Source organism: Manis javanica, chromosome 4 (genome assembly GCF_040802235.1).
Source record: "Manis javanica isolate MJ-LG chromosome 4, MJ_LKY, whole genome shotgun sequence".
NCBI classification, from domain to species: domain Eukaryota; kingdom Metazoa; phylum Chordata; class Mammalia; order Pholidota; family Manidae; genus Manis; species Manis javanica.
The window spans coordinates 136766093-136789421 of NC_133159.1; the positions used below are offsets into that span (position 1 = coordinate 136766093).

The 23329-nt window shown below is 54.7% G+C and overlaps 1 protein-coding gene and 1 long non-coding RNA gene across 5 annotated transcripts; both read left to right on the forward strand.

The window, feature by feature from the left end:
• The first annotated feature begins 70 nt into the window (after window positions 1-70).
• Window positions 71-9995, forward strand: LOC118973249 (uncharacterized). Of its 3 annotated transcripts, none has more exons than XR_005062494.2 (3): window positions 71-245; window positions 450-631; window positions 6168-6315. It is a non-coding gene; the product is annotated as an uncharacterized lncRNA (long non-coding RNA). The 3 variants fall into 3 exon arrangements; XR_005062493.2 differs by lacking the exon at window positions 6168-6315 and adding an exon at window positions 8069-9995 and having other exon boundaries at window positions 73-245; XR_005062492.2 differs by lacking the exon at window positions 6168-6315 and adding an exon at window positions 9565-9832 and having other exon boundaries at window positions 74-245.
• A 1444-nt stretch (window positions 9996-11439) lies between these two features.
• LOC108387259 (ral guanine nucleotide dissociation stimulator-like) lies at window positions 11440-19213 on the forward strand. Of its 2 annotated transcripts, XM_073235075.1 has the most exons (13): window positions 11440-11634; window positions 12003-12096; window positions 12338-13196; window positions 13539-13693; window positions 13832-14352; window positions 15084-15278; window positions 15589-15692; window positions 16180-16249; window positions 16515-16580; window positions 16923-16988; window positions 17808-17929; window positions 18038-18138; window positions 18499-19213. In XM_073235075.1, the coding sequence occupies exons 4-12, from the start codon at window positions 13546-13548 to the stop codon at window positions 18117-18119; spliced, it is 1374 nt and encodes a 457-aa protein (XP_073091176.1). In that variant the 5' UTR covers window positions 11440-11634; window positions 12003-12096; window positions 12338-13196; window positions 13539-13545; the 3' UTR covers window positions 18120-18138; window positions 18499-19213. The 2 variants fall into 2 exon arrangements, with proteins under 2 accessions (XP_073091176.1, XP_036878620.2); XM_037022725.2 differs by lacking the exons at window positions 11440-11634; window positions 12003-12096; window positions 12338-13196 and having other exon boundaries at window positions 13250-13693.
• The last annotated feature ends 4116 nt before the right edge of the window (window positions 19214-23329 follow it).

Sequence of the window (23329 nt, forward strand, 5' to 3'; positions counted from 1 at the left end):
GGGAGGTTCTGGGGCGGGCACCTAAGGGAATGTGACCAGTAACTGTCACTCTGTGGCTGCCGGTCTCGCCCTCTAGGCTCCGCCCCCTCCTGGCCTCCGAGACATTTTGGCGTTGGTTTTTCTGTGCCCATCAGCGTGTTTTTGCCTCTTTGCTTGTTTGCTTAAATATAGGGCCTTAGCTCCCAGAGAAAGCCTCAGGAATGCGCTTGTCGGACAGTGCCTCTCCTCGTAGATCCTCCGGGCAGGTCTGTGTCCCCCTCTGACCTTTCGGGTTAGGTCTGTGTCACCCCCACCGCCACCTCCTAAGCCAGGGTCCTGTCCCCTGCCAGGGCTCTCCGAGAATAGTGGGGAGCAAAGTGGGAGTCCACAGATCCTGGATTGCCTCCCTTGTTGCCTATCCTCAAAAGAAATCCAAAGGCTCATTAGGTTCTTTGCCACACTTCCCGCAGGACCTCCAGGGGACGCCACGAATCCATAGCAGCCTTCCCTGCCGGGCCAGGCCTACCCACCTCGACCCAGCTTGGGGGCCCAGCAAACATGGTCTCGGAGTTAACTATTTTCCTCACCTGGAAAATGAGGAAGTCAGAAGGCTTCGATGCAACGATGGAGGCAAAGCATGGTATAGCACAAGGTGAAAACTTACCAAGTAGCATTGTTGTTGTTGTTATTATTATTATTATTATTATTATTATTATTACTGAATGAGTTTTGTCATCAAAGCAAGGCCAGAGCCAAGGCAGAGGACTCAGAATGCTGTGGTAAAGATGGGGGTGCCTTTTTTTTTTTGTATGTGATGTATAATATGTGGATATTTTTGTGAGGTATTAATGAACATTTACATTTCATTGTGTATTCCATCCCTGCAAGAGTGACTGACGATGTGTGTTTAAAACTCCGTTCGCTTTGCAATTTAAAAAGGTCTTTTAATCCTTTATTTTGTAGAGTTGGTTCATCTTCTGTTTGCATAGGTAATTCAGACACCTGGTAAAGAAACTTTCAAAAACTACAAAAGGATAGCTAGAGTGAAAAGTCTGTCTCCTCCAGCCTCTGTTCCCTGACCCTCCCAGTAGCCCTCCCAGAAGCCAGCACCACAACCAGTTGTGTGTCTCCTCCCAGAACCAGTTTAGGATTTTACAGGCAGATTTACACAGTGCCCACTGTGTCCACCCTGTGCTCTCTAGTGGGCTCCTCTGGAGCAGGGAGGCCTCGCCTGGGTGGGTCTTGCATGTGGAACCTTGGGGTTGGGCTGCATCTTAGCATGTCCCTCGCCCAACCAGTCTCCAGTCACATGGTCTTTGCTACCTGTGCTCCCTCTCTTTTCCCAGCTGGTGGCCTCAGCAGTTTCTCTTGCCTGACTTCCCTACCCCGTGGGGAAGAGTGGCTTTTGTAGAAAGTATACCCTGACGTCCGTATTTAGCAGCTCCACTGACACGTGTGTGGCCGGAGCTGGGCCTGTCCCCCTAGTCCCCACAGATGGCGTCCTGCGGAACCTTGCCCCTGGGGCCACACTCCTGGTGGCAGGCCCTGGCCCTCTGGAGACTCTGAGCGCCTGGAGCTGACTGCAGCACGCCTTTACCTGGCAGCAGTGTGGTTGGGGGTCTGGGGGCCATGGCGCCCACAGGAGTCAGGAGGCCGCTCCCGGAGCTGTCTCTCTGTGTCTCCCTCTCCCACAGCTCCCCCTCCTGGACCCCCTGTGTCTTGCAGGCAGCTGGTCTCAGGCAGCTCCAAGCCTTTCCCACCTCATTTATGATTTTCTAGGCCACCATGCATTCTTACCCCGGAGGCGTCTCCAGCCACAAGGCTGCACCCCACCAGGCCTCCCCGCCCCTTCCCAGCAGCCCCTCAGGCCTTCAGCCTCTGGCTTCCCCACCCCCAACCCCCTCCCTGTTCTTTTTGCTGCCTCTGTATCTGATTGGGTACTTTTGTGCGTCTGACTGGGACAGACTGCAGGGGTAATATGGGGCCTCCTGACCCTGAGTCACTGCTGCCCCCCGAGTGTCATGGAGACCCATCGAGCCTTCCAGCCTCAGACCCCTGGCCCTCTGCCCTGCTCGTGGGCTCTTCTCTGCCTGGAGTACCTCCTACTCTCCCTTTCCCTGGGGTCACTGCCCCCCTTCCCACACCCTCACCCTTCAAAACCCAGCCGCAGGTGCCACCCCCGCATACACTGTTCTCCCGCTGCGCAAGGGGGCTCAGGGCCTTCTCTTCAGCTCTGCATCCTCCTTCCAGCAACCAAGGCTCTGTGAATGTCTGTAGGATGAGCGGGCGGGTGATGGCGCACGCTTGGGTTCTAGGGGGTCGGAGAGCCTCTGGTTGGTGTGGCAGCCTGGCCCAGGACCTGACCACTGCGTCCTACAGGAGTGCTAGGTGTGGCCATCCCCAGGTGGAGGCATGTTGTGGTCTGAACCGCATCCCATGGGTATGCCAGCAGAGAGGGACATGAGCTAAGGTCTCGGAATCATGCCTTCCCCACCCCCCACCCCCCGCCTGGGTCCTGCTGCACCAGTCCTTCCTAGAGTGCTCCTCCCTCCCCTCTGAGGCTAGCTCTGCTCACGTCCAAGCATCTTTTTTTTTTTAATTTTGGTATCATTAATGTACAAGTACATGAGCAACATTATGGTTACTAGACTTCCCCCATCATCGAGTCCGCCCCACACACCCCATTATAGTCACTGTCCATCAGCGTGCTAAGATGCTATTGAATCACTGCTTGTCCTTTCTGTGTTGTACTGCCTTTCCTGTGTCCCCCCACTACATTATGTGTGCTAATCTCGTAATGCCCCTTTTCCCCCCTTACCCCTCCCTTCCCACCCATCCTCCCCAGTCCCTTTCCCTTTGGTAACTGTTAGTCCATCCTTGGGTTCTGTGAGTCTGCTGCTGTTTTGTTCCTTCAGTTTTTTCTTTGTTCTTAGATGAATAAAATCATTTGGTACTTGTCTTTCTCCACCTGGCTTATTTCACTGAGCATAATACCCTCTAGCTCCATCCATGTTGTTGGAAATGGTAGAATTTGTTTTCTTCTTATAGCTGAATAATATTCCATTGTGTATATGCACCACATCTTCTTTATCCATTCATCTACTGGTGGATACTTAGGTTGCTTCCATTTCTTGGCTGTTGTAAGTAGTGCTGCAATAAACATAGGAGTGCATCTGTCTTTTTCAAACTGCATTCTTAGGGTAAATTCCTAGGAGTAGAATTCCTGGGTCAAATGGTATTTCTATTTTGAGCATTCTGAGGAGCCTCCGTACTGCTTTCCACAATGGTTGAACTAATTTCCATTCCCACCAGCTGTGTAGGAGGGTTCCCTTTGGGTTATGACTTTTATTTTGAATTCTTTCCCAGGAAGATTGGTTATATCTATCTCACCAGGCTCTCTTTCTGGCATTGTTTGAGTGATTTTGGACTGGACCAGGTTCTTCTGCCTTTTCATGTCGATAGAAGTTTTGCCAGCAAGTGGCATGTGTGTCAGCTGGGAGAACAGAGTCCCTTCCTGCTTGCTGATCTCCTTGCCCTCCCCACTGCCTGTGCCAGTTACCCGCACACAGGGAGCAGTCTCTGGGTTGATCCCCTGAGCTGCCATGGGTGGGGTGGCCCTCAGGATAGCCTAGGGCACTGTGTGGGTCACAGGTGCGTGGCGTGTGTTCTCCTGTGAGAACAGCACCTCTTCGTGCCTTCCGGACTTAGCGCCAGCTTCCTCTGCCTGTGCCGGGCAGCTGAACACTGGGGACAGCCTCTGGGCTGGGCCAGTTAGCTGCACGCTGGGAGAAGACTCTGTATGGTTGCTGTGGGTGGGGCTGCTCCCCGGCTGGTCCGCAGCAATGGTGGGTCAGCTGGTTTGCTTGCAGTGCCGGTGGGGGTCAGGGGAAGGAATGAATGGCAGGCTGCTTATCACCATGAGGGGCTTCAGAGCAGTGCTGCATTGCCACCATGGGGTTAGGGTGCCTGAAGTTCCTTAAAATTCCCAGCCTGCTGGGCTGAGTGTTCCAGGACGATTTTATCCACCTGTTAAACCCTTGTCCCTTTAAGACTTTTAAAGTGCCCACTTTTCTTTTGTCCCAGGGCAGTGGGCTGTGGGAACCTGTTCACAGTCGCAGTCTCAGATGTTACTTTTCCATTTCTAATATCCAGTACACCATGCAATGTGTGTCTGTGCTCCTGGTGCAGATCACTAGGGCTGGTTATTTGGCATTCCTGTGCTTCCACTCCCTCCCCGCTCTGACTCTTTTCCTCCTGCCAGTGAGCTGGGGTTGGGGGTGTGCTCAGGTCCCACCAGGTCACAGCTTTGTATCTTACCCTTTTCGTGAGATGCTGAGTTCTCACAGATGTAGATGTAGTCTGGCTCATGTACTGTATCTTCTGGTCTCTCTTTTAGGGATGGTTGTATTTGCTGTATTTTCCAAAATATATATGGTTTTGGGAGGAGATTTCTGCCACCCTACTCATGCCACCATCTTGAGAAAAATCCCATTACCCTTCTTAAATGTAATTTATTAGTATGGTAACCTTCCAAATTCCTTTCTGTATATTTAACAAAAATACACACACACAAACACACATATCTGTACTTTGTAGATTTCTTTTTGCTTCATTGGATAAAATGGTGCCATACTTCAGTATGGTTCTGTAACTTGTGTTTCTAATTTACTAAGTAATAAGCTTTTCATTGACACAGATCAATGTAACATTAAGACTATATGGGAGCTTAGTAAATGATAAACTTTACATTTCAAAATAGTAAAGAATGGCTGTGAGTCAGCCACCCATTCGGAGAACAAATTTCCATCTACACCATTTGGAAAAACAAATTCCAGGTAGAATAAATAGTAAAACTGAAGTATATTAGAAGGAAATGTAAATAGATTTTTCCTTAGAAGAGGGAGGGCTTTCTTAAGGTTTTTATGATAAGGTAACTTTTGTAAAGGAATATTTAACACTGCAGGGGGTGGTAGGGCACTCAGGCATGGAGCAGCAGGGCTGTGCCACCCCAGTGGGTACAAGCAGGAGACATCCAGGAGCCAGACCAGCTGCCACACCAGAGATCTTCACAATTCTGTGAGAAAATAGATTGTAAAGCTAGATTTCTATGCCCCAAGATATTCAAGTTTGAGGGAAAAATAATGTTTTCAAGCTTGCAAGGATTCAGATTAACACTTACAAATTTATCTAAAAGAGTTCCAAAAGGTTTTATTCCAGTGAAATAGAAAGTGAATTTAAGACTAAAAGAATTGTCAGGTCTGCCAATTCAAAATAAAAAAAACGGAAATCTGTGTAATTGTACGTTACAATGTGAATTTTGCTAAATGAAAACACTCCAACGATTTCAGCAGGAGAGGCACCAAGGCTTATGTGGAGAGTTACAGCTAATTCTCTTGCTGGTGAGCTTGTGTGTGGGAGCAGGAAACAGAAATTTGGGCTCACTCTCATTGTCTAGTAAGTACCTAGGGGTTTACGTGTTAAAAAATACAAAATGCCAAGGTAAGACCCAGCAATGCCATTCCTAAGTATCCAGGAGAAGAGAAATCCTGCCCCACAGATTGTATACAAAGACACTCATTATGGTCTTAGTCATGTTAGTCAAAAACTGGAAACCCAAAGCTCCATCAGCTGGTGAATGGGAAAACATTGTATGTGATATTCATATGCAAGCAAACTATGGATACGGAGATTGAGCAAAAGGACATGGAAATTAAGAAAAAGGAACCAACTATTGATAAACATGATACAGAATTTCAAAACCATACTAAATGAAAGAAACCAGACGCAACAAATGATATACTGTATGATTCCATTTATGTGAAATTCTAGAAAAGATAAAACTATAGTGACAAAGCACATTGGTGGTCACCTGACTGAAAAGGACATGAGGGAATTTTTTGGAGTAATGGAAATATTCTATATTTTAATCATTGTTAAATAGCTATACATTTGCCAAAACTCATTGAAGTTTGAAGAGTGCACTTGAAAATGGGTGAATTTTATTAATACATATCTCAAAACTACATACCTTTAAAAACAATGTTACCCACCAGAAGTATAAAAATAGAGTAGCTCCAACCACTGTAGGGAAGTGGGGAGTAGGATGGGGTTTCAAAGCAGTCACTCACATTGAGAGGGCTGCCTGCAGAGCCCCACCAGTTCCAGCTCCAACTGCTGTGTCTTCCCAGCACAAGTGCCAGATACACAGGAGAAAGCCCCCCGGGGGATCCGGCGCCAAGGCTTCGGACGGCCCCAGCTGACGCTGAGTGGAACAGACTCTCAGGCCTGACTCACTTGGCCTTTTCATCAATGTTTCCGAAGCAGAGCGGTTTTGCGCCTGGGTGAACCTGCCCAAATAAAGTTCTTCATTTCTGTATACACAGCTTCTAGTGAAACTACGTTAAGACCTAACTCACTTGATACATAAGGAATAACTTAGAAAATCAAGACAATCCTTTTTCTCTATCAAGTCCTAGAATTAAAACTATTGAAATAACGGAAACTATTATCTCATTGGCAATTTAGGAAAATTAACCTCAAGATTCAAAGGTCACTGGGCATCATATTAGTTTAATATTTTGAAATACTTATTGTCTCTACATGGCTCCCAGGAGAGAAACCTGGCTCAGTTCCTACCTGCTCACTGCACACCACATAGGCCACGCTGAGAGGTGATGTCTGCAATTCCTACCCTGTTACCCTCACCTAAAGACTATTCTTTTTCTACCTTATTTTGAAGCTCAGAGCATCCAGCTAGACCGGTGGTTCTCAACCAGGGGCAATTTTGTACCGCTCCCACCTTCCCCCACTGCCAGAACCCTCCCCCAGCCCACGCCCCCAGCCCACGCCCCCACAGGACATTTATGTCTGGAGACAGTTTTAGTTACAATTGGGGGCAGGGGTGTACTGCCGGCATCTAGTGCTCAGAGGCTGGAGATGCTAAACAACCTACAAAGCCCAGGACAAGCCCTGCACCAAGCCCCGCCCCCATCACAAAGCATTCCCCAGTCGGTTTAACTGTCAACAAGGCTGAGGTTGAGAGGCCCTGAACTAGATTAGTGTCTCCTCTGACCCTGTTAATGCCACCTAATGATCTCTCAGGTGCCCCCTCACCTCTCATTGCAATATCTCTGCCTCCTACTTCCAGGACTGATTCCTAGGCCACACGTGGACTTTGTCATTGCCAAGAACTGCCCCCCTCCTGAAATTCTACGGCCTTAGGGTCCGATTCTCATTACAACTACCCTCCACCAGCGTGCTTTCTCCCTTGCTCCCTCTTTGTTCTTTGATGTCACCTGGACCTCTCTCTAGTTTTATCCACTACTCCCTTTTCCTCCAATGTGACCTTCTAGGCCAGTACTAGAAACAGAAATATATTGCAAGCTGCATATGTAATTTAAACTATTCTAGTAGCTATGGTTTAAAAGAGTGACTATACAATTGCACTTAATTTTCATAATGTATTTCATTTACCCAATATATTCAAAATGTCAATTCAGCATTAATATACAATAATTGATGGAACATTTTACATTTTTTTTGTACAAAGTCTTTGAAATCCCATGTAGTTTATTTACTTATTAAGGTATTATTCCTTGTATTTTAGTTATGGCACATTGCTATACACACTGACCACTTTGCAGGTGCTCAACAGTCACGCATGTCACTGAAGCTAGTTTCTTTCCACCACCCATGACTTCCTGTTGATAAATCCAATGGGCCCTCTTCAGACTCTGTAACTCCACCAGCCTTTGACATGATTGCCCACCGCAGCACCTCTCACATCATTGGAATGTGGTGGTTATGAGTCAGGCTCCGGAGCCAGGCTGCCTGGGTTCTAATTCCAGTTCTACCACTTATTAGCTGTGGGACCTGAGGTAAATAACCTGCCCTGTCTGTGCACCAGAGATAATAATTGTACCTACTTCTAGGGTTGTTTTGCAGTTTAAATGTGTTAATAGAGAACACTTATCTAGTCCTATTCTAAACGCTCTGTATGTATTAATTGTTACCTAAAACAGTGCCTAGCCCCTAGTAACATGTATGTATCTATACGAATAGCATTTTACCATTTCCAATCACTGCCCAGGTGAGAAGCTCCCCTGGCTAGGATCACGACTTGGCAACAGCTGCAGAGACAAGGAACAGATCTGCTCTCCATGCTCTCCTCCCCAGCCTAAGCTTGCTGATTGTTATGGATTGAATTATGTCACCCTGAAAAGATATATTGGAGTTTAACCACCAGGACCTTATTGGGAAATAAGGCCCTTGCAGATGTGATTAAGATGAAGTCACACTGGTTTAGGGTTGACCTCTAATGCAACATGACTGGTAAAATGACGTGCAGACCCGCATAAAAAACCCCAGGATTCTACAAGTCAAAGCAACTGGCACAGATGCCCCCTTGGCCCTCAGAACTAATCCTGCTGACACCTTATTCTGAGCTTCTAGCCTCCAGGACTGGGAGACCTTCCATTTCTGTTGATTAGGGTGCCCTCACCGTGCGGTTTGTGGTCCTTCATTATGGCCGCCCTACCAGACTAACCCACTGAAGGGAGGAAGGAGGCTGGAGGGAGATCATGGCACAAGTCGGGAGGATGGGCAGCACCCGCGCGGGCTGGGAGCCAGCAGGAGATGCGGCCCCTACGCTCCAACCCGACCCAGGGAGCCCACCATTCACCCGCAGCCCCACCGTGGCTTGCAATGAGGTGCAGGCGCAGGCCTTACCGGCAGTGAGGGGTGGGGCGAAGAAGGGGTCGAGAATGAGGCTGACTCCTAGGAGCTGTAGCCTCACCTGTTCACTGAACCGAAACCTCAGTGAGGCCCAAGTTGCTCTTGTGTTCTTCTTGTAGGTTTCCAAAAGTGGTAACAAGCATAGCATCAGCAGGGGGAGCAGCCTGGAAGGCAAAGTGGAGGCCCTGGGCTTGCAAGCACTGCCCCCTCAGCTCCTGAGGCCTCTGTGGAGGGAGTTGGGCAGTAGTTCTGGACATAAAGGCCTCTGTGGGTCCCCTCTTCTCATTTCCCCAACTTGTTCATGTGCTAGAAGTGGGGGAGGGGCTCTTGAGAAAATTCTGCATCTGAGTATTAAATGCAAGGCTGTCAGCTCCAGGCAGTTGCAAGGAGACAGTCCCTTGCTGATTCTAACAGCAACATTTGCAGAATTTGAACACATAAGCCAAGTCCACTGGAAATCTGAACCGCAGATGGCAGTTCCTGTCTTGTCAGCCAGCACTGATATTCCAAGAAACGCTTAGAGCTGTGTTTTTCAAGTTGTGGCTATCTTCGGGAAATAAAGTCAGAAACCCTCCCTCAAGGCATTTCATGATCTGTTTTGCGACACCTGTTAAGACCGTGGAGGAGGGAATGTAACAGTAATAAATGAATTTGTAGTAGAGGAAAAGAGGAGCGAAATCTTTGTTCAAAACAGAACACTAACATTCACTGGAAAGTGAACTCAAGCAGCCCCAGAAACTTTGTCCACTAATGGGCAGAGGTGGATGGGGTGGCAATTTCTTCTTGTTCTCCAGATTTTCTTAGTCTGAGGGTCAGAGTTAAAGCTGAAAGTTGATTTTGTTCAACCCCAAGCATCCTGTCCCAGGGGATTGAGGAGGAGCAGAAAAGAAAAACCAAAAGCCAGTGAATCGGTGCAGGAATGTCTGCCTGGACCCTTGCAAGCTGCTACTTCATGTGTCGGCACCCCAGCCTCTCTCCTACCATTTCCCTTCGAAAAGCCCTGACCGCTTGTGTGTCAGGAGGATGATGGTTCTTCAAGGCAGGAGGCTACCACTCCCTCATTTGCTAGCAAGTCAATAAACGATTCTTTCCTTTCCTCAAAATCTTGTCATTGTGTTTTGTGGTTTGACCTCAGGGACGAGGACCGGGTCTTGGTATCAGGAGCAGCAACCCCCATGCTGACCAAGTGTCCGCAGTGCCACTCCTTCAGTGTCAGAGCCCACAGGGCTGAGTTGTCAGGGACGCAGAGCTCTCAGCTTCCTCCTTGCTAGGCACAGGGAACTGTGCCGGCAAGGAATTCATGCTGTGTGGCAGGTCAAGTACAAGCCTCTAGAACTCCCTCAAAGTATACATTGAAAGCAGTAATGCCTGGTGACACCAAGGATTTGAAAGAAGGAGGGGTGGTGATTTCCACATACCCTTATTGAAGTCACTCATTTAGCCTACTTAGAAAATGGACGAATCTTGGAGATGACAGTGCATGATTGTCAATGTAATCAGAGTGTCTCAAATTGCAGTTCCTGCTGCACATGGGGCTTCATCACTTGATCCCCAAGCACCCAGTGTGTAACTATTGGTCAGGAAAATGCTCTTTGTTCTCTTCCTGTGAGTAAAGACCATCAGGGCAGTTAGCTTTCAGTCGGCAAGGAGAGAAAACTATCTCAGAGGTATATCAGACCTCCAGACTTAGGTTGTCATTTAGACAGAAGCTTCATCTCCTTTTCCTTCCAGAAGCCGTCACACTGGCCCATCCCATTGATGGTACTAGGCTGATTGGACCCAGTGATCAAGAAGTACAGCTCATCTAGGCATTTTGATAGTGCAGTCACGTGTCAGAAGGTGGGAAATAAATCCAACAAAAATTCAGGGACCTTTCATCTTAGAGAAATTACTAGAAGTCTATCTTGTGGGCATGCGAAGCTATCCCTTCTAAGGTGAAGAATAAGATGCTGTATCTGCACCCCCCCACCCCAACACACACACACACACACACACACACAAAAGAGCACAGCAGCCTGGTGGACCACCTAGGATTTCAGAGGCAGCATAGGCTTCATTTCCAGTGTGCTACTCTGATCCATTTACTGATTGGTTTGAAAAGCACCTAGTTTGAGAGCAGCCTGGACCTTTGGAAGGTGGAAGGCAGCACCTGGATCTCCTCTCATTGCTGCCCCTTCAAGGTGCACACCTGAAAACAGCCTAGCATTAGATGGACTTGCCCAAGATCACAAGGCCCGGACCCTGGCCTGACCTGCGTGGTGTTCCACACTCCATGCCAAGCCTGGTTGGCATTCTTCCATCTCTGAGTCTGTGTGTCAGACACATGTGACACCAGCCCCCAGGAGCTGGAGGTGTCATCCATATATCCCTGGGGATGTGCCTAGGGAGGAATGTCTGGCATGACCCTCCCTGTGCAGGTCGGGATGTTGGGCAGGTCCTGGGAGGTGCTGTGGCCTCAGCAGGACAGGGAACTGGTGAGAAAAGGCAGCCTGAGTTCAGCTCTTGTCTCCTCAGAGCTGGGACCCCAGTGACATTTCCAAGAGTGAGCGGAGGGCTCTGGTGGAGATCTGTGTAGTCATGCATGGCAAGGGCCAGGAGGGTGGGCAGTCAGCATCCCAGAGGGGCATGTGGCTGTGTCTGAATGCAGGGAGGGGCCCTTGAAGAAGTGATGTCACTGATGACATGCCAAGTAGAACCTCAATTGTGACCCAGACGGACGGAATCCAGCTCCTGGTCACAGAACCCAGTCCTGCTCACTTGACCAGAGGTGCTCGACAGAGCAACATGAGGTCTTGTTGTGCGGAGCCTGCTGAAGTCGTGGGAGTCAGGGAAGCTGAGAGGGAGCATCTTCCTGCTTGCTGTGGGTGTTGGCTCAGTGACCTCCTCCAACGCCTCTGTCCGTGTCTCCCGAGGAGCCCCGAGGTAACACAGGGCTGCCCAGAGCGGGCCACTCTAGGGCCAGGCCACGAGTGTGACCCATACTGGCTGACCTTTCCCCAGGCCCCTTGTGTGTGTGTGGTGGGTGTGGGGCATGGGTGGGACTGAAGGCTGGGGAGCAAGGGGCAGTCAGTGTCACAGCTCTGGTCTCATCATTCAGAATTTGGAGGTGAGTGTTGGGACCAGGTACTTCCACCCACATGTTAGTCCTGAGCCCAGGGGTGTCCTCTCCTTCCCTGAGGGACTGGATGTCTACACAGATGGCCCTGTGGGCCTGATCTCGGGGGCACAGTTTGGGGCCCACATTGCCCCCTGCGGGGAGGTCCATGCAACCATGGGTGCCTCCTCCCCAGCTACCAGGTGCCGGCTTTGCAGAGCTTCACCCTGGGGAGCGTGGAGGAGCTGATGGATGGATTCACCTACTCCATCTCCTTGGACCTGGGGCAGGTTGTCTACACCCCAGGACCCCTTTCCAAACCTGGCAACCTGCCAGGGCCTTCCCAGGGCTTCCCCATGAGAGTGGCTGACAGGACCACTCCAGAGGGCCTGGAACCTCGTTCCCAGGGGCACCCCGTGCCTCTCCTTGCTTGCATCCCAGGGGGCTGGGGACTCTCAGGTGAGCTATGAACCTCCCTCATCCTGGTGGTTCCTGGGTTTCCCACTGACTCTATCACTGCTGTCCCCTCAGCCTACACCTGAGCCATCTGTCCATGGGACTGAGGTCCCCAGGCACAGGGCTCCCCGGACAGGCATGAGGGGGAAGCAGAGAAAGTGCACAGCACAAGTGGAACCAGCTCCAAACACCAGCTGGAACACTCCCGAGTCCACACTCCCTCCTGAGGATGCTGACCAGCCAACCATGGGCCAGCGGCTCCCCCGGTGAGCACCCACCCCCTCCTCGGCACACTCAGGCCTCTGTCCACAGCCTGCTGTGTGTCTTGCGTGTCCCCACATGTGTCTGAGCTGCAGTGTGCTCCTCTGACAGGCAGGGTGGCTGGCAATCAGCCTGTTAGGGTGCCCATGGGGAACATGGGAGGAGCCTTAGAGGGGCTCCTCTGGTGCCGGGCAGTGCAGAAAGGACTGCCAGCCAAGCTGGGCCACTTCGGGGCTTACGTCTCTGTACCCGATGAAAGCCTTTGGACTCACCCATCAGTGGCCTGGAGCCTGGCTCATTTGGAAAAGCACATGGAAAGCAGCCTTTGGAACAGAGGCTCACGATTCCCTGTGGCTGGGCCTGGTCCCTAACCTCACCATGGCCACATGAGGGACCTCTGGGGGCAGCAGAGGGATACCTGGGAAGGTTTTGGCAGGACTTCCTTCAGCAACAATAGGTATGCAGTGCCCACTTCATGCAGACCCTTTGGGGACACTTAGCATAACTGAGTGAAGGAAGCAGACACAATACTGGGACCCTGTCCCAGGTGGAGTCGGGTAGTCACTTCAGGCATCATCCGCAGGTCATGGCCGGGGAGCTTCACAGGCAATGCCCTCACGGCCTCCTCAAGTTACAGGGGGCATTACAAGGGGCCAGAGAAGGAACTGAAAATGTGAGCATTCACTGGGTCCAGAGGGAGCACTGCCCATCTCACAGAATGGGGGGAGGAGGAGTTTGGGGCTTGGGGCAGGGAGAGCACAGCAGAACCCAGTAGGTCACTCATCTTCAGATTCCCATGGGCGGGCTAATGACTGGGGACTTCCTATTTGGGAGAATGGGAAAGGATGGGGTCCCACAACAGACACGCAGGGTCAGGAGTGGGAGGGGCAGGTGCCTGGACAGGCAGGGGAGTGCACAGCGGCCAGACCCACACAAGAGTGGACCAGGAGGCCAGTGTGGCTGGAAAGACCAGGCTTCTCACTCTGCCACCCCCACCCCCACCGCCTTCCTCCAGCCCCAGGATGGGACGGGCTAGGCGCCTTGCCTGGGAGCCCAAGCATGTGCCTAGTGACCTCCATGGCAGCCAGCCTTCATCCACCCTGGAGGGCCAAGTCCTCCACCACTTGGTCCAGGAGGAGCACCTGGGGCCCACGGTGGCAGAGCTGGAAGGTGAGGGGCTACAGCCAGGGGACCATCTAGGGTGGGCTTCCTGGACTGGGGTTCCCTTCAAGGGTGAGGGCTCTTCTGTCATTGGTAAGATATGGGGAATCAGCCCCACAGTGACCCTTTCTCTGTGTCCTGCTCCAGACCCACGGCAGATGCAGCTGGCCCCAGAGACAAAGGGAGGGCTGGCTTTGTGGCTACAGCGAGTCCAGGAGCTCTTTCAGACCCCTGTGCTGGAGCTACGGCTGGTGTCACCTGCTTCAGCCCCTGCAGAGCTGGAGGACATCCCAGCAGAGGCCTCAGCTCTGAGGCAAGGCCTGGAGCTGGAGCCCCATGAGCCCTCAGGCATGGGGCCCGGAGCAACTGCCCTAATGGTACCAGGCCTTGCAGAGCCAGAGCCATGTACAGACTCCATGAGCCCCTGGGACATCCCAGGAGTAGTCTCAGCCCTGGTGCCAGGCCCCAAGCTGGAGCCCCATGAGCCCTCGGGCCTGGGTCCTGTGACACCTGCAGGAATGGCACCAGGCCTGGCAGAGCCAGAGGTGGACCCGGAGCCCACCAGCCCCTGTGTCGCGATCACCCAGGATGTGTGGAGGAAGGAGGAGTGGATTATTCTGGCATTTCCCCATGGCCTCGTGGCTGAGCAGCTGACCCTGACCTGTGCGGTGAGCGGAGCGGGCTCTCAGGGTCAGGGGTGCGCCTGCCCTTTGTCACCGGCTGCCCCAGACCTGCCGTCCCCTGACGTGGACTCCTGTGATCTGGGCCCATGTCCCCGCTTCCCCACGGACTCACCATGTGCCCTGAGAGACTCTCCTCACCCCCAAGCCCTCCCTAACCACACAGGGACAGTAGGGCTGGCCCTTAGGGATACTTGCGGACCAATGAGGAGGAGCGGAGGGAAAGTGGGCAGGGCCTGGCTGTGCTGGGAGGGGCAGGGCAGGGGAGGGTGCTCAGGGAGGTACTGCTAGGGCCTTAGGCCCTCGGGCCATTGGCCTGGCAGGCCTCCACAGCCTCCACACTTCAGAGGCCCCTGCCATGGACTGACTGTGTTGGAGACACAGATGCCAACAAAGGCTCTGGGTGGAGTTGTTTTGGGGGAAACTGCACCTGAGTGGGGAGTGGGGTCCACAGGGTGGCAGAATGGGAGGCAGATGCCACAGTTTGGGCAGGCATGAGCTGTCTTTTGCTGCAGGGAGGAGGTGAGTGAGGGTGCCTGTGAGCAAAGCCCCTCTGTTCCCCACCACTGGGTGCCTCAGTGGACAGGGTCTGAAGCCTGGACGGCCACAAGGCTCACAGCACGTCCTCAGCTGCCTGGGCTCCAGCTCTGACCAGTGACCCTGCCTGGGAACAGGGGCACCAGAGGCACAGCTGGATGACCCTCCCTTGTGATCCCCAGAGGCTGTACGACAGGATGGACTTTGTGGAATGTAACAATTACTTACAGAACCAGCCACAGATGGGAGACACGTATAGGTCCCTCAGGGAATTTGATGCCTTGGTTAAGTTGGTCACCACCACCTGCCTCGGGACCCCGAGCATGATGGCCTGGGACAGGGCTGAAGTGGTTAGGTTCTGGATCTGGGTGGCCATGGTATGTCATGGGAAGTCCCCGGGGTCCCCTCCTTGGCCAGCTCTCAGGATGGGTGCCTGTGGTCAGCCCTGCACAGTCCCTGGGCCCCTCCTGCCAGGGGTGTGTGGACCTGCACTCACAGGTCCCAGGGGTGGGACAGCCATCCCTGGCCCCTTTCTTGGGTTGAGCTACAGTCCTCCATCCAGGAGGGCTGCTCAGCAGGTACCAGGTGTGCTGGGCTCCCTGGGTGTCTGTCTCCTTAAGGACAGGAGTTCATGGGGGGACAGAGCAGAGAAGGAGGCCACGCTCTTAGCTCTGTCTTCCCTCCCAGGGGAGTCTGAACCTCAGGAACTACACTGCCCTCCATGCCATTGTCTCTGCCCTGCAGAGCCCTGCTATTCATCGTTTGGAAAGCACCTGGGGACATGTTTCCTGGTGGGTACTCCTGTCCCTGGAACCAGGGCACCTGAGTGGACAGGGACACACCTACATCTGGCAGTGTCCCCTCAGTTGGCTGGGACTTCCTGGGAAGCGGCGGAGCATAAGGACAGGGATGGCGGGCTCTTGGGACCCCCTGTGGGTTAGACCAGGTGTACCCCTGCAGGAATCAGTTTCCTCCAATGTCAGGTGTGGGTTGAAGTCCATTGGAGATCTTGAGCTTGTGTTCTGCAACGGGAGGTCTCTGCCCCAAGGACAGAGACCTGGCCCAAAGCAGATTCGCCCCCGGGAGAACTGGGAATGGAGGCCCTGGGTGGAAACATGGAGCCCCCTCCACAGGCCACAGATTCCCCAGGGCTCAGGGCCATGGTGGAAAGCCCTCTACAGGCTAGTGAACCTTCTAGGATCTTCAGGAAATGGGGTTTGCCCCGAGACTCTCCACTTGCTGGCCACATGTCTCCCTCCTCCTCTCCCCTCCCCTTAGCGTCTGCCTGATGGTATATGAAGACCTGAAAACGCAGGACAACTGGGTTCACAGGAAGCGGCTGTTCAAGGTAAATGGGGGCGGAGGTATGGAAGGGAGGGGTCCTCCGGGCAAGTCCTCTGCCGTGCTATGGCACAGCTTTGGGGAAGACTCAATGTGTGTGGGGTGAGAGGCGGGAGCTGATGGAAGTAGGGTCCCCCAGGCCCCCGAGGGCCTCATCTGTCTCCCTCCCTGGCTCCACTTGACTGGGGGCTTGGCATCCATCAACCACGGTCTGGTTGTGGGAGGCCACGTGGGAGGAGTGCACGAGCACCTGAGTGTCCTGGACCTTGCAGGAGATGGAGTCCATATTGAGGGCAAGGCAGCGGGGCCGCATGGGACCCGAGGAGAGGATGACAAAGGTGAGAGAGGCGTGGCCAGGTTCGGGGCGGTGGGTGCGACCCTGTACCTGCTCCTGGTGCCACCAGCCCTGAGCTGCCAGCACTGGGGTGACCAGGAGGAGGGTGAGAGCAACTGGGTACAGGGGGAAGTTGGAGGACAGGTGCAGGGGCCACAGGTCCTGGGATTGGCCAAAAGCCAGCCCTGGGAGGGACCGGGAGGGGAGAGCAGGGCGAAGGGATGGGGGGAGGCAGCACAGGGTGGTCCAAGGGAGCTGGGGGCTGTGGGTGTAGGGTTGAGGGGAGGCTCTGTGGGTGCCCCTGAGGCAGGCGGGGACTCATCACCTCCCCACCCCGGTGGCACAGGACTTGATCCCCTACCTTGGACTGATCCTGGACGATTCCATAGACAAACACCTGGAATATGAGGACGTGAGTGAGCCCCGAGGGGCACAGGGGGGCAGGATGGTGAGCTTTAGAGAGGAGAGAGCCCCCAGTGAGCCCAGACCTCTCAGCACCAGGTTTCCCCCCCTCCTGATTCCCCCCTCCACCCCAGGAGCTGGGCTTCTTGGAGAGGACTGCCAGAAGGACCGGCTTAAGCCCTGGTCCTGGCCCCAGGGCAGGTGGGGCTGAGGGCTCCTGGGGGCAGCATCTGGGCAGGACTGGCCTCCCCCTCAGGCCCTGCCCAGGGGGAGGGACATTGCTCCTTCAGGGCAGGAAGCACATCAGGGGGCTGGCAGTGCCTTCCTGCCGGAGGCCTCAGCTCCCCAGACTCAGCTCCCCGGGTGCAGTCCCCACTTCTCGGTAGCCCAGAGCCTGGGCCAGTTCCGGGTGCTGTTTCTGGGCAGGACAGCCTTGGAGGCCCAGGTGGGCCTCCAACTTGAGAAAGGGTGGGGACGTTCTGGCCTTGTTTTGGGCTCAGGGGGCTGTTTCTGATGCACTTTGGTTTCCTTCCTGCCGTCAAGACCCCCTGGGCAGGACCCTGTCCAGCCCATCCCCTGGGCCTAATGTGTCTTGAGAAAGTTAAGACACCCAGATCTCAGGACACTCAAGGCTTTGTCAGGTGGGGGATGGGGTGTGGCATCAAGGCTGCCTTCCCGGAGGAGGAGCTGGAGACCCAACTGTCAGAACAGGCAGTGCTGGATGGCATTGGAGGGAAGGCGGGTTCCCATGAGCAAAGATCCGGGACCATCATAGCGCCCCACTCCTCACACACCTCCTTCTCTGTACCCTGTTCTTGCTCTGCCCCAGTTCGCTGTCATCCAAAGTGAGATCACCATGCAGAGGAAGCTGGCCAAGGTGTATGACCTGGAGCCCGATGAGTGCTTCCTGTCCTTTGCCCAGGCCGTGGAGCCCCTGGATGAGGAGGAGAGGTGAGGCCGGCCGGAGTCAGGCGTGAGCTGCAGCTGCCAGCAGGCTCTGGGAGAAGGGCCCCCTGACATGTGGCTCCAGGGGCTCACAGGTGTCCCTCTGTCCTGTAGCTACAGCCTGTCCTGCCAGCTGGAGCCCCCATGCCAGAGGGCCAGCAGAAAGGGACGGTCCTTCAGGTCCCACAAGATTTAAACTTACTGGCCAGGGCCAGGTGAGTTTCTGTGCTGGGGGGATCAGCAGGGGGTGGGCTGCTCCTCAGCCTCAGGGAAGCTTCAGGCCATGTTGGGTGTGGGGGCGTCCTAAAGACTGGTGGGGCTGGCATCCCAGCTCCATGGCCGACCAGGCCTGTCAGACTGAAGGGTAGTTCCCCTCCCCCTCTGGGACACAGCCTCCTCCTCTGTAAGTAGGTGATGCTCAGGAGCCTTCCTGTGACAGGGACCCCCCGGGTGCTGGTGATTGACAGGACTCTCCACACAGGGCCCAGAGCCCAGAGGGCAGTGGGGACGGGGTGGAACCAGGGTAATGTGGGAACCCGGGATAACCTGCCTCTTCTCACCCGCGTGGCCTGTAGCTGCTGTCATCGGGCCCTCGGCCCTGCTGGTGTCCTGGCTGCACGTGGAGAGAGCTTCTTCCCCTTAGGGCAGGAGGCATCTGGCGCCCCAGGACCCCAGACTGCTTGCTGCTCCTCTTCCTCCCGCTGCTCATCCTGAACCTCTGCTGGGCAGGTGCTCTGGCACCTCCTCCGTCCACAGACTTTGGCATCTTCCCATGCTGCCACTGCATCCTCAAGGGCCTGTACATAGCCACTGCCAACCTGGCCACCTTCATGCTGTGTCCTACCCTCTGTTCGTGGCCCGCTGGACAAAGGTGAGCCACCCCACCGTGTGGAGGGTTTTCCCCTTCGAGTAGGTGGCCTCCCGCCGTGACGCTATCTGCTGCTTGGGTGCCATCAGCCACCGAGTCATAGCCACAACAGTCCAGGAAGAGCTGGGGCCTGTCCTCACGATGGCCAGCCTTTCCCAGGATGGACACAGAGACGGCACAGTGCTGCATGGAACCAGCGCCCCCTGGGTACCCAGTGGAGGCATCCGAGGCTGCAGGGGTGGCTGGCTGTTGCAGGGTCCCAGGACATGCTCCCAGCGGAGCCCCTGTGCAACTCCCTCCCCTCATCCCTGAGAAATAGCCTCCCCAGGCACAGTGTGGTCTGGGTGTGTGTCAGAGGTTTATGGTTCCTGGGGGTTGGGGTCATCCCTGTGCAGAATGTAATAAATGATGAACGATTGCCACCACACTGCTCTTTCTTCTCAAAGCTCTGCCCCTCCTGCAGACATCGTGTACCCCAGCCCACCCCACCCCCAGCCCTCCAACTCTGACGCAGGGGGGCCCTGACCTGTGCCAGGTTGTCCTTCATCCTCTGTCCTCCCCCCATAAGGTGCTCAGGAAGAGCGGGGCACTCTAAGTCCCAGACTGGCACACTTTGGCAACACTGGGGAGGGCTGTTCAAACAGAAACTGGGTCTTTCTTCCTGACACCTATAGGTGATGATCAGACACCCAAATCTACTGAATAGACACCCTGGGGTGACTCTTCACACCTTGAATGCCACTGCAGATGTCATAACCCAAGTAGATCCCAGGGCTGCAGGGGACCAGTCTAGCATTGTCCCATTTAATGCATACAGCGCCCCAACCATTCCAAGCAATTCCTTTTCAAAAAATGTTGAACTTGGTCTCTCAAAGCACCTCCAAGAGGTGCACACCTTCCACTGGGGGCCTTTGAGCCCAATTTCTCTACGCTTCACAACTCAGAGCACCCACCAAAGCTCCCAGGTCCCCAGTCCTCCTCCATGGTGCATCTCAGCCGTCCAGCCCCAGGCCAGGCTGGTGTGAGGCCGCTGGTGTCCCACTCCTGGGTCCTGGCTGAACGGCCTGACGTCTGTGACCTGAGTGGAGGCACTTGGCTCTGATTCTCCCCATAACGCTCCGCCAGGGCTCTCAGGATGTGTTCACCCTCCCAGGAGGGGAGGCCTGGCCTGGAGGGGAGGTCCAGGATCAGCACAAACACCTCCTTGGGGGGCTCTAGGCTGGAGATAAGTCTCCAGGGCTTATGCTTCAGGTGGGGCCCCAGACTGGGACTGGAGAAGTGGACGTGGGCCCTCCTGACAGCCTCAGGTGACCAGGTGACAGGATGTAAAATTGGGACACCCAAGCCACCCTCCTTCCCCTTGCCCTGCCCACAGCACACTCAGAGCCATCTGCCTGCACGGTGGTCCCAGGGATAACCTCAGGCTCCCCGGCCACATAGAAAGGGAGGTTTGGGCAGAAGGAGGGCAGGCAGGCCTCTGGCAGGGCGGTGGCCCAGGTCAGACCTGTCATCCTGCACGGCCCACCAGCCTCAACCTGCTGGGTGGTCACTGGGCCAGTGGTCCATCCTGTCCTGGTGTGTGCAGGTGCCCCAAGCGCACCACAGCCTGGACCTCAGGTGCTGGGACACCAGGCTCACAGGGCTGCGTGGCCACCCTGACTGTGGCTGCAGTGCACCTGCCTCACCTGGCATGTGCTGGGGAGGTGGCAGGGCCCTCTGGCCCCAGGTGCACTACTCTGTGCCCAGGCATGGGCTCTGGGGGCTCCCTGTCTTTGGGCTCCTCAGAGAAGCTGATGCTGGTGTTCTTGTTCTCAGGCTCAGAGAATGAACTTTGCAAACACTCAAGGTAGGAGAGCATGTGTGAGGCTTTTATTTAGAGAAAAAGCAGAGGACAGAGGTCCTGGCTTGTACCTGTCCAGAGGGGACAAGATAGCCCCGGGGTGGTGCACTGTCTAGGGGATTTATAGGCAGGTGAGAGAGGAAGGGCAAGGGATGCAGACCTCCTAATAGTTTCCAAATGCTTATCTTTGAAGAGACACTTAATTTCTTACCAGTCTTCCAGATTATTTTGTCCAGTTAACACTAGAAATTTACTGGTCTGATTCTTTTCCAGAATAACAGCTTCTTGGTTTGGGAGCGTATCAGTCAGGACTTCCTGTCCTGTTCCCAAGGTGTGCTGACTTATTGTCTGCTGTGTTAAGAAACCTATTTTTTGACTTCTTGGGTTTTAAAATGCAATCTTATCTTTTAAGATGGAATCTTTCCTGTTTTTAGTATGTTGTTTGTGACTGTGTTTGCTTGCCATTATTACTTGCCTAGGATGCAAATCGTTTGATTAGGGCTAGAGGAAGAAAAGCAGCATCTGGTTAAAGTTAAAGAAAATAAGCCGGGCCTTTTAGCAGGCTACAGTACACTTTACAATAGCCTCTTGTAATTGACACAATGAAGACATGGGCTATGCTGCGGTCTTTTCTTATGTGGGGGATATTCAAACATTTCAGGCCAAGTTACTCTTGGCTTTTTAGTTTTAATTAATCTGACACAAGAATGCTTATATTACTTTAGAGAATTAATGTGACTGACTTTGCTTAATTGTTTAATATGGAGTTTCAGGAGGGGTTTTATTCCGGAGACCCTCACCCTGCTGGGTCTGCACCCACGGTCCCTGCCTCACTAGCACAGAGGCTCCGTGGCTTCCCTCCCCAGCTGCCATTCTCTCCTAGCTCCTCCTCCAGGCTTCCCTTCTGCCCTCCCCAAGCTCTCTGTCCCCATGCTCGCACCCCTCTCTCCCTGCCCTCCCAGCCGTCTCCGTCCCCCATCCCGCCCCTGGCCTGGGGCTCCCGTCAGGAGGGCGTGTGTATTCTCCTCGGTTCCTGTCCCCGCCGCAGCAAAGAACTGAAGGGCAGAGACACATAGTGAAGAAGAGTAAAAGTTTTATTTACAAAGAGAAAGTGCACTCAGCGAGGGGAGTGCGGGCCCCTGGGAGGGGCGCCGGTGCCCGATCTCCGCCCTGTGCCTCCGCAGGCCCTGCCCGCGGCGCCGTGCGCCCGGCGCCCCTCTGGAAGCGAGGCCCGGGGGGCCGCGCACACCCGGCGCCCCGCCTCGGCCTGCGGGCCGCCCGGGGCCTCCTCTCCAGGCCGGAGGGGCTGTCGGCCGAGGCCGCGGCGGCCACAGACCGCTCAGCTCGGGGCCGCTTGCGGCGCCTCCCACCGCGGGCCTCACAACAATTCAGAGGTACGTGCGGCCTCGCGGACTCAGGCCGCCGCTCGCGCAGCGCCGCCGGCAGGTCCCACCGGGGTCTCAGTGTACAGCAGGCAGCACGGCTGCTACGTTGCTTCTTTGTCCGCAGAGCTGCCGCACAACGCGTTCGAGGCCGGCGGGCCCGCGCCCCTGGGGGTCGGGCGGCTCTCGCCCCGTCTGCGGCGGCCTTGCGCGTGCGCTGTCGTGGCCGTGGGCACACGCCCTCTGGCGGCGCTGAGGGAGGCCGGCGCGCGCTCGCGTTCGGACGCGCGAGGAGGAGCTCGGCGCCGGCGGCGCGGCCTGTGGGAGCGGCCCTGGGGGCGGGCCGGGGGCCCGGGCAGTGAGCCGCCGGCAGGATGCGCTCCGAAGACAGAAACGCGGCCGGAGGCCCCGGCCCGGCGCGGCCCGAGGCAGGGGAGGGAGGCGCGGGGCGCACGTCCCCGCCCAGAGCTGTTGAGTTGAAGCTCCCGGCTGGTGGCTTCGGGCTCCTCCGTGAAGTGGGGGCCCCGGCGCGTCTGCGGGGCAGCCAAGGTGTGGGGAACGCGGAGAACTCTGAAGGCGCCGTGGGCAGGCTGGAGGGGCGGCTGGTCGGGGAGCCCGTGCGGGCAGCTCAGGGGCGGGAGGCGCGCTGTGGGGCTCACGAGGGCCCAGCGCGTGGTCGGCGGTCGGTGCGCTCGGGCTGAGCGGGGTCTGAGCGAGGGGACAAGCTTCTCAGTGTCTTGTGTCCGTGAGTTTATGGTGGCACAAGCATCGTCATGTGTGTGATTTTTATTAAATAAGGCCGAAGCGTGTCCTAGAAGGCAGGTCTGGAAGAGGCCGAGCTGGGGTTTGGCCGGGTGGGAATGATGAAAGGGGCATACGGTGGAGGTGTTCAGGGTGTCAGTTTAGTGCTGAGCCTCAAAGTCTACCACAGGGGGAGGACACGAAGACAGGGGTTGCAGATGGTCAAGGAGTAGATCCTGACAGGGTTAAAGAATTCGCATGTTGAGGACATAGGCTGGAGGGACTGGAGGTTGAGGTCTTAAGTGAAGGATATCAGAAGGTTACTTCAGTCTCCAGTCCCTCCCTGAGGTCAAACTGAGGTCCCCAAATGAGTAGAAGCAGGTGTTCACCATACATCACGTTATTAGCCTAACCTTCCTGGCACAGCCCAAGGGCCCAGGTGTACACACACTCGTACCTGGCAGAATAGTCTAAACGCTGACAGGTTACCTCCCAGGAGACTGCTTTGCATATACAAGATTTAAATATCCTTCACCTGCTGAGTTAGCCCATTTTTACAGACATTTTAAGAGTTA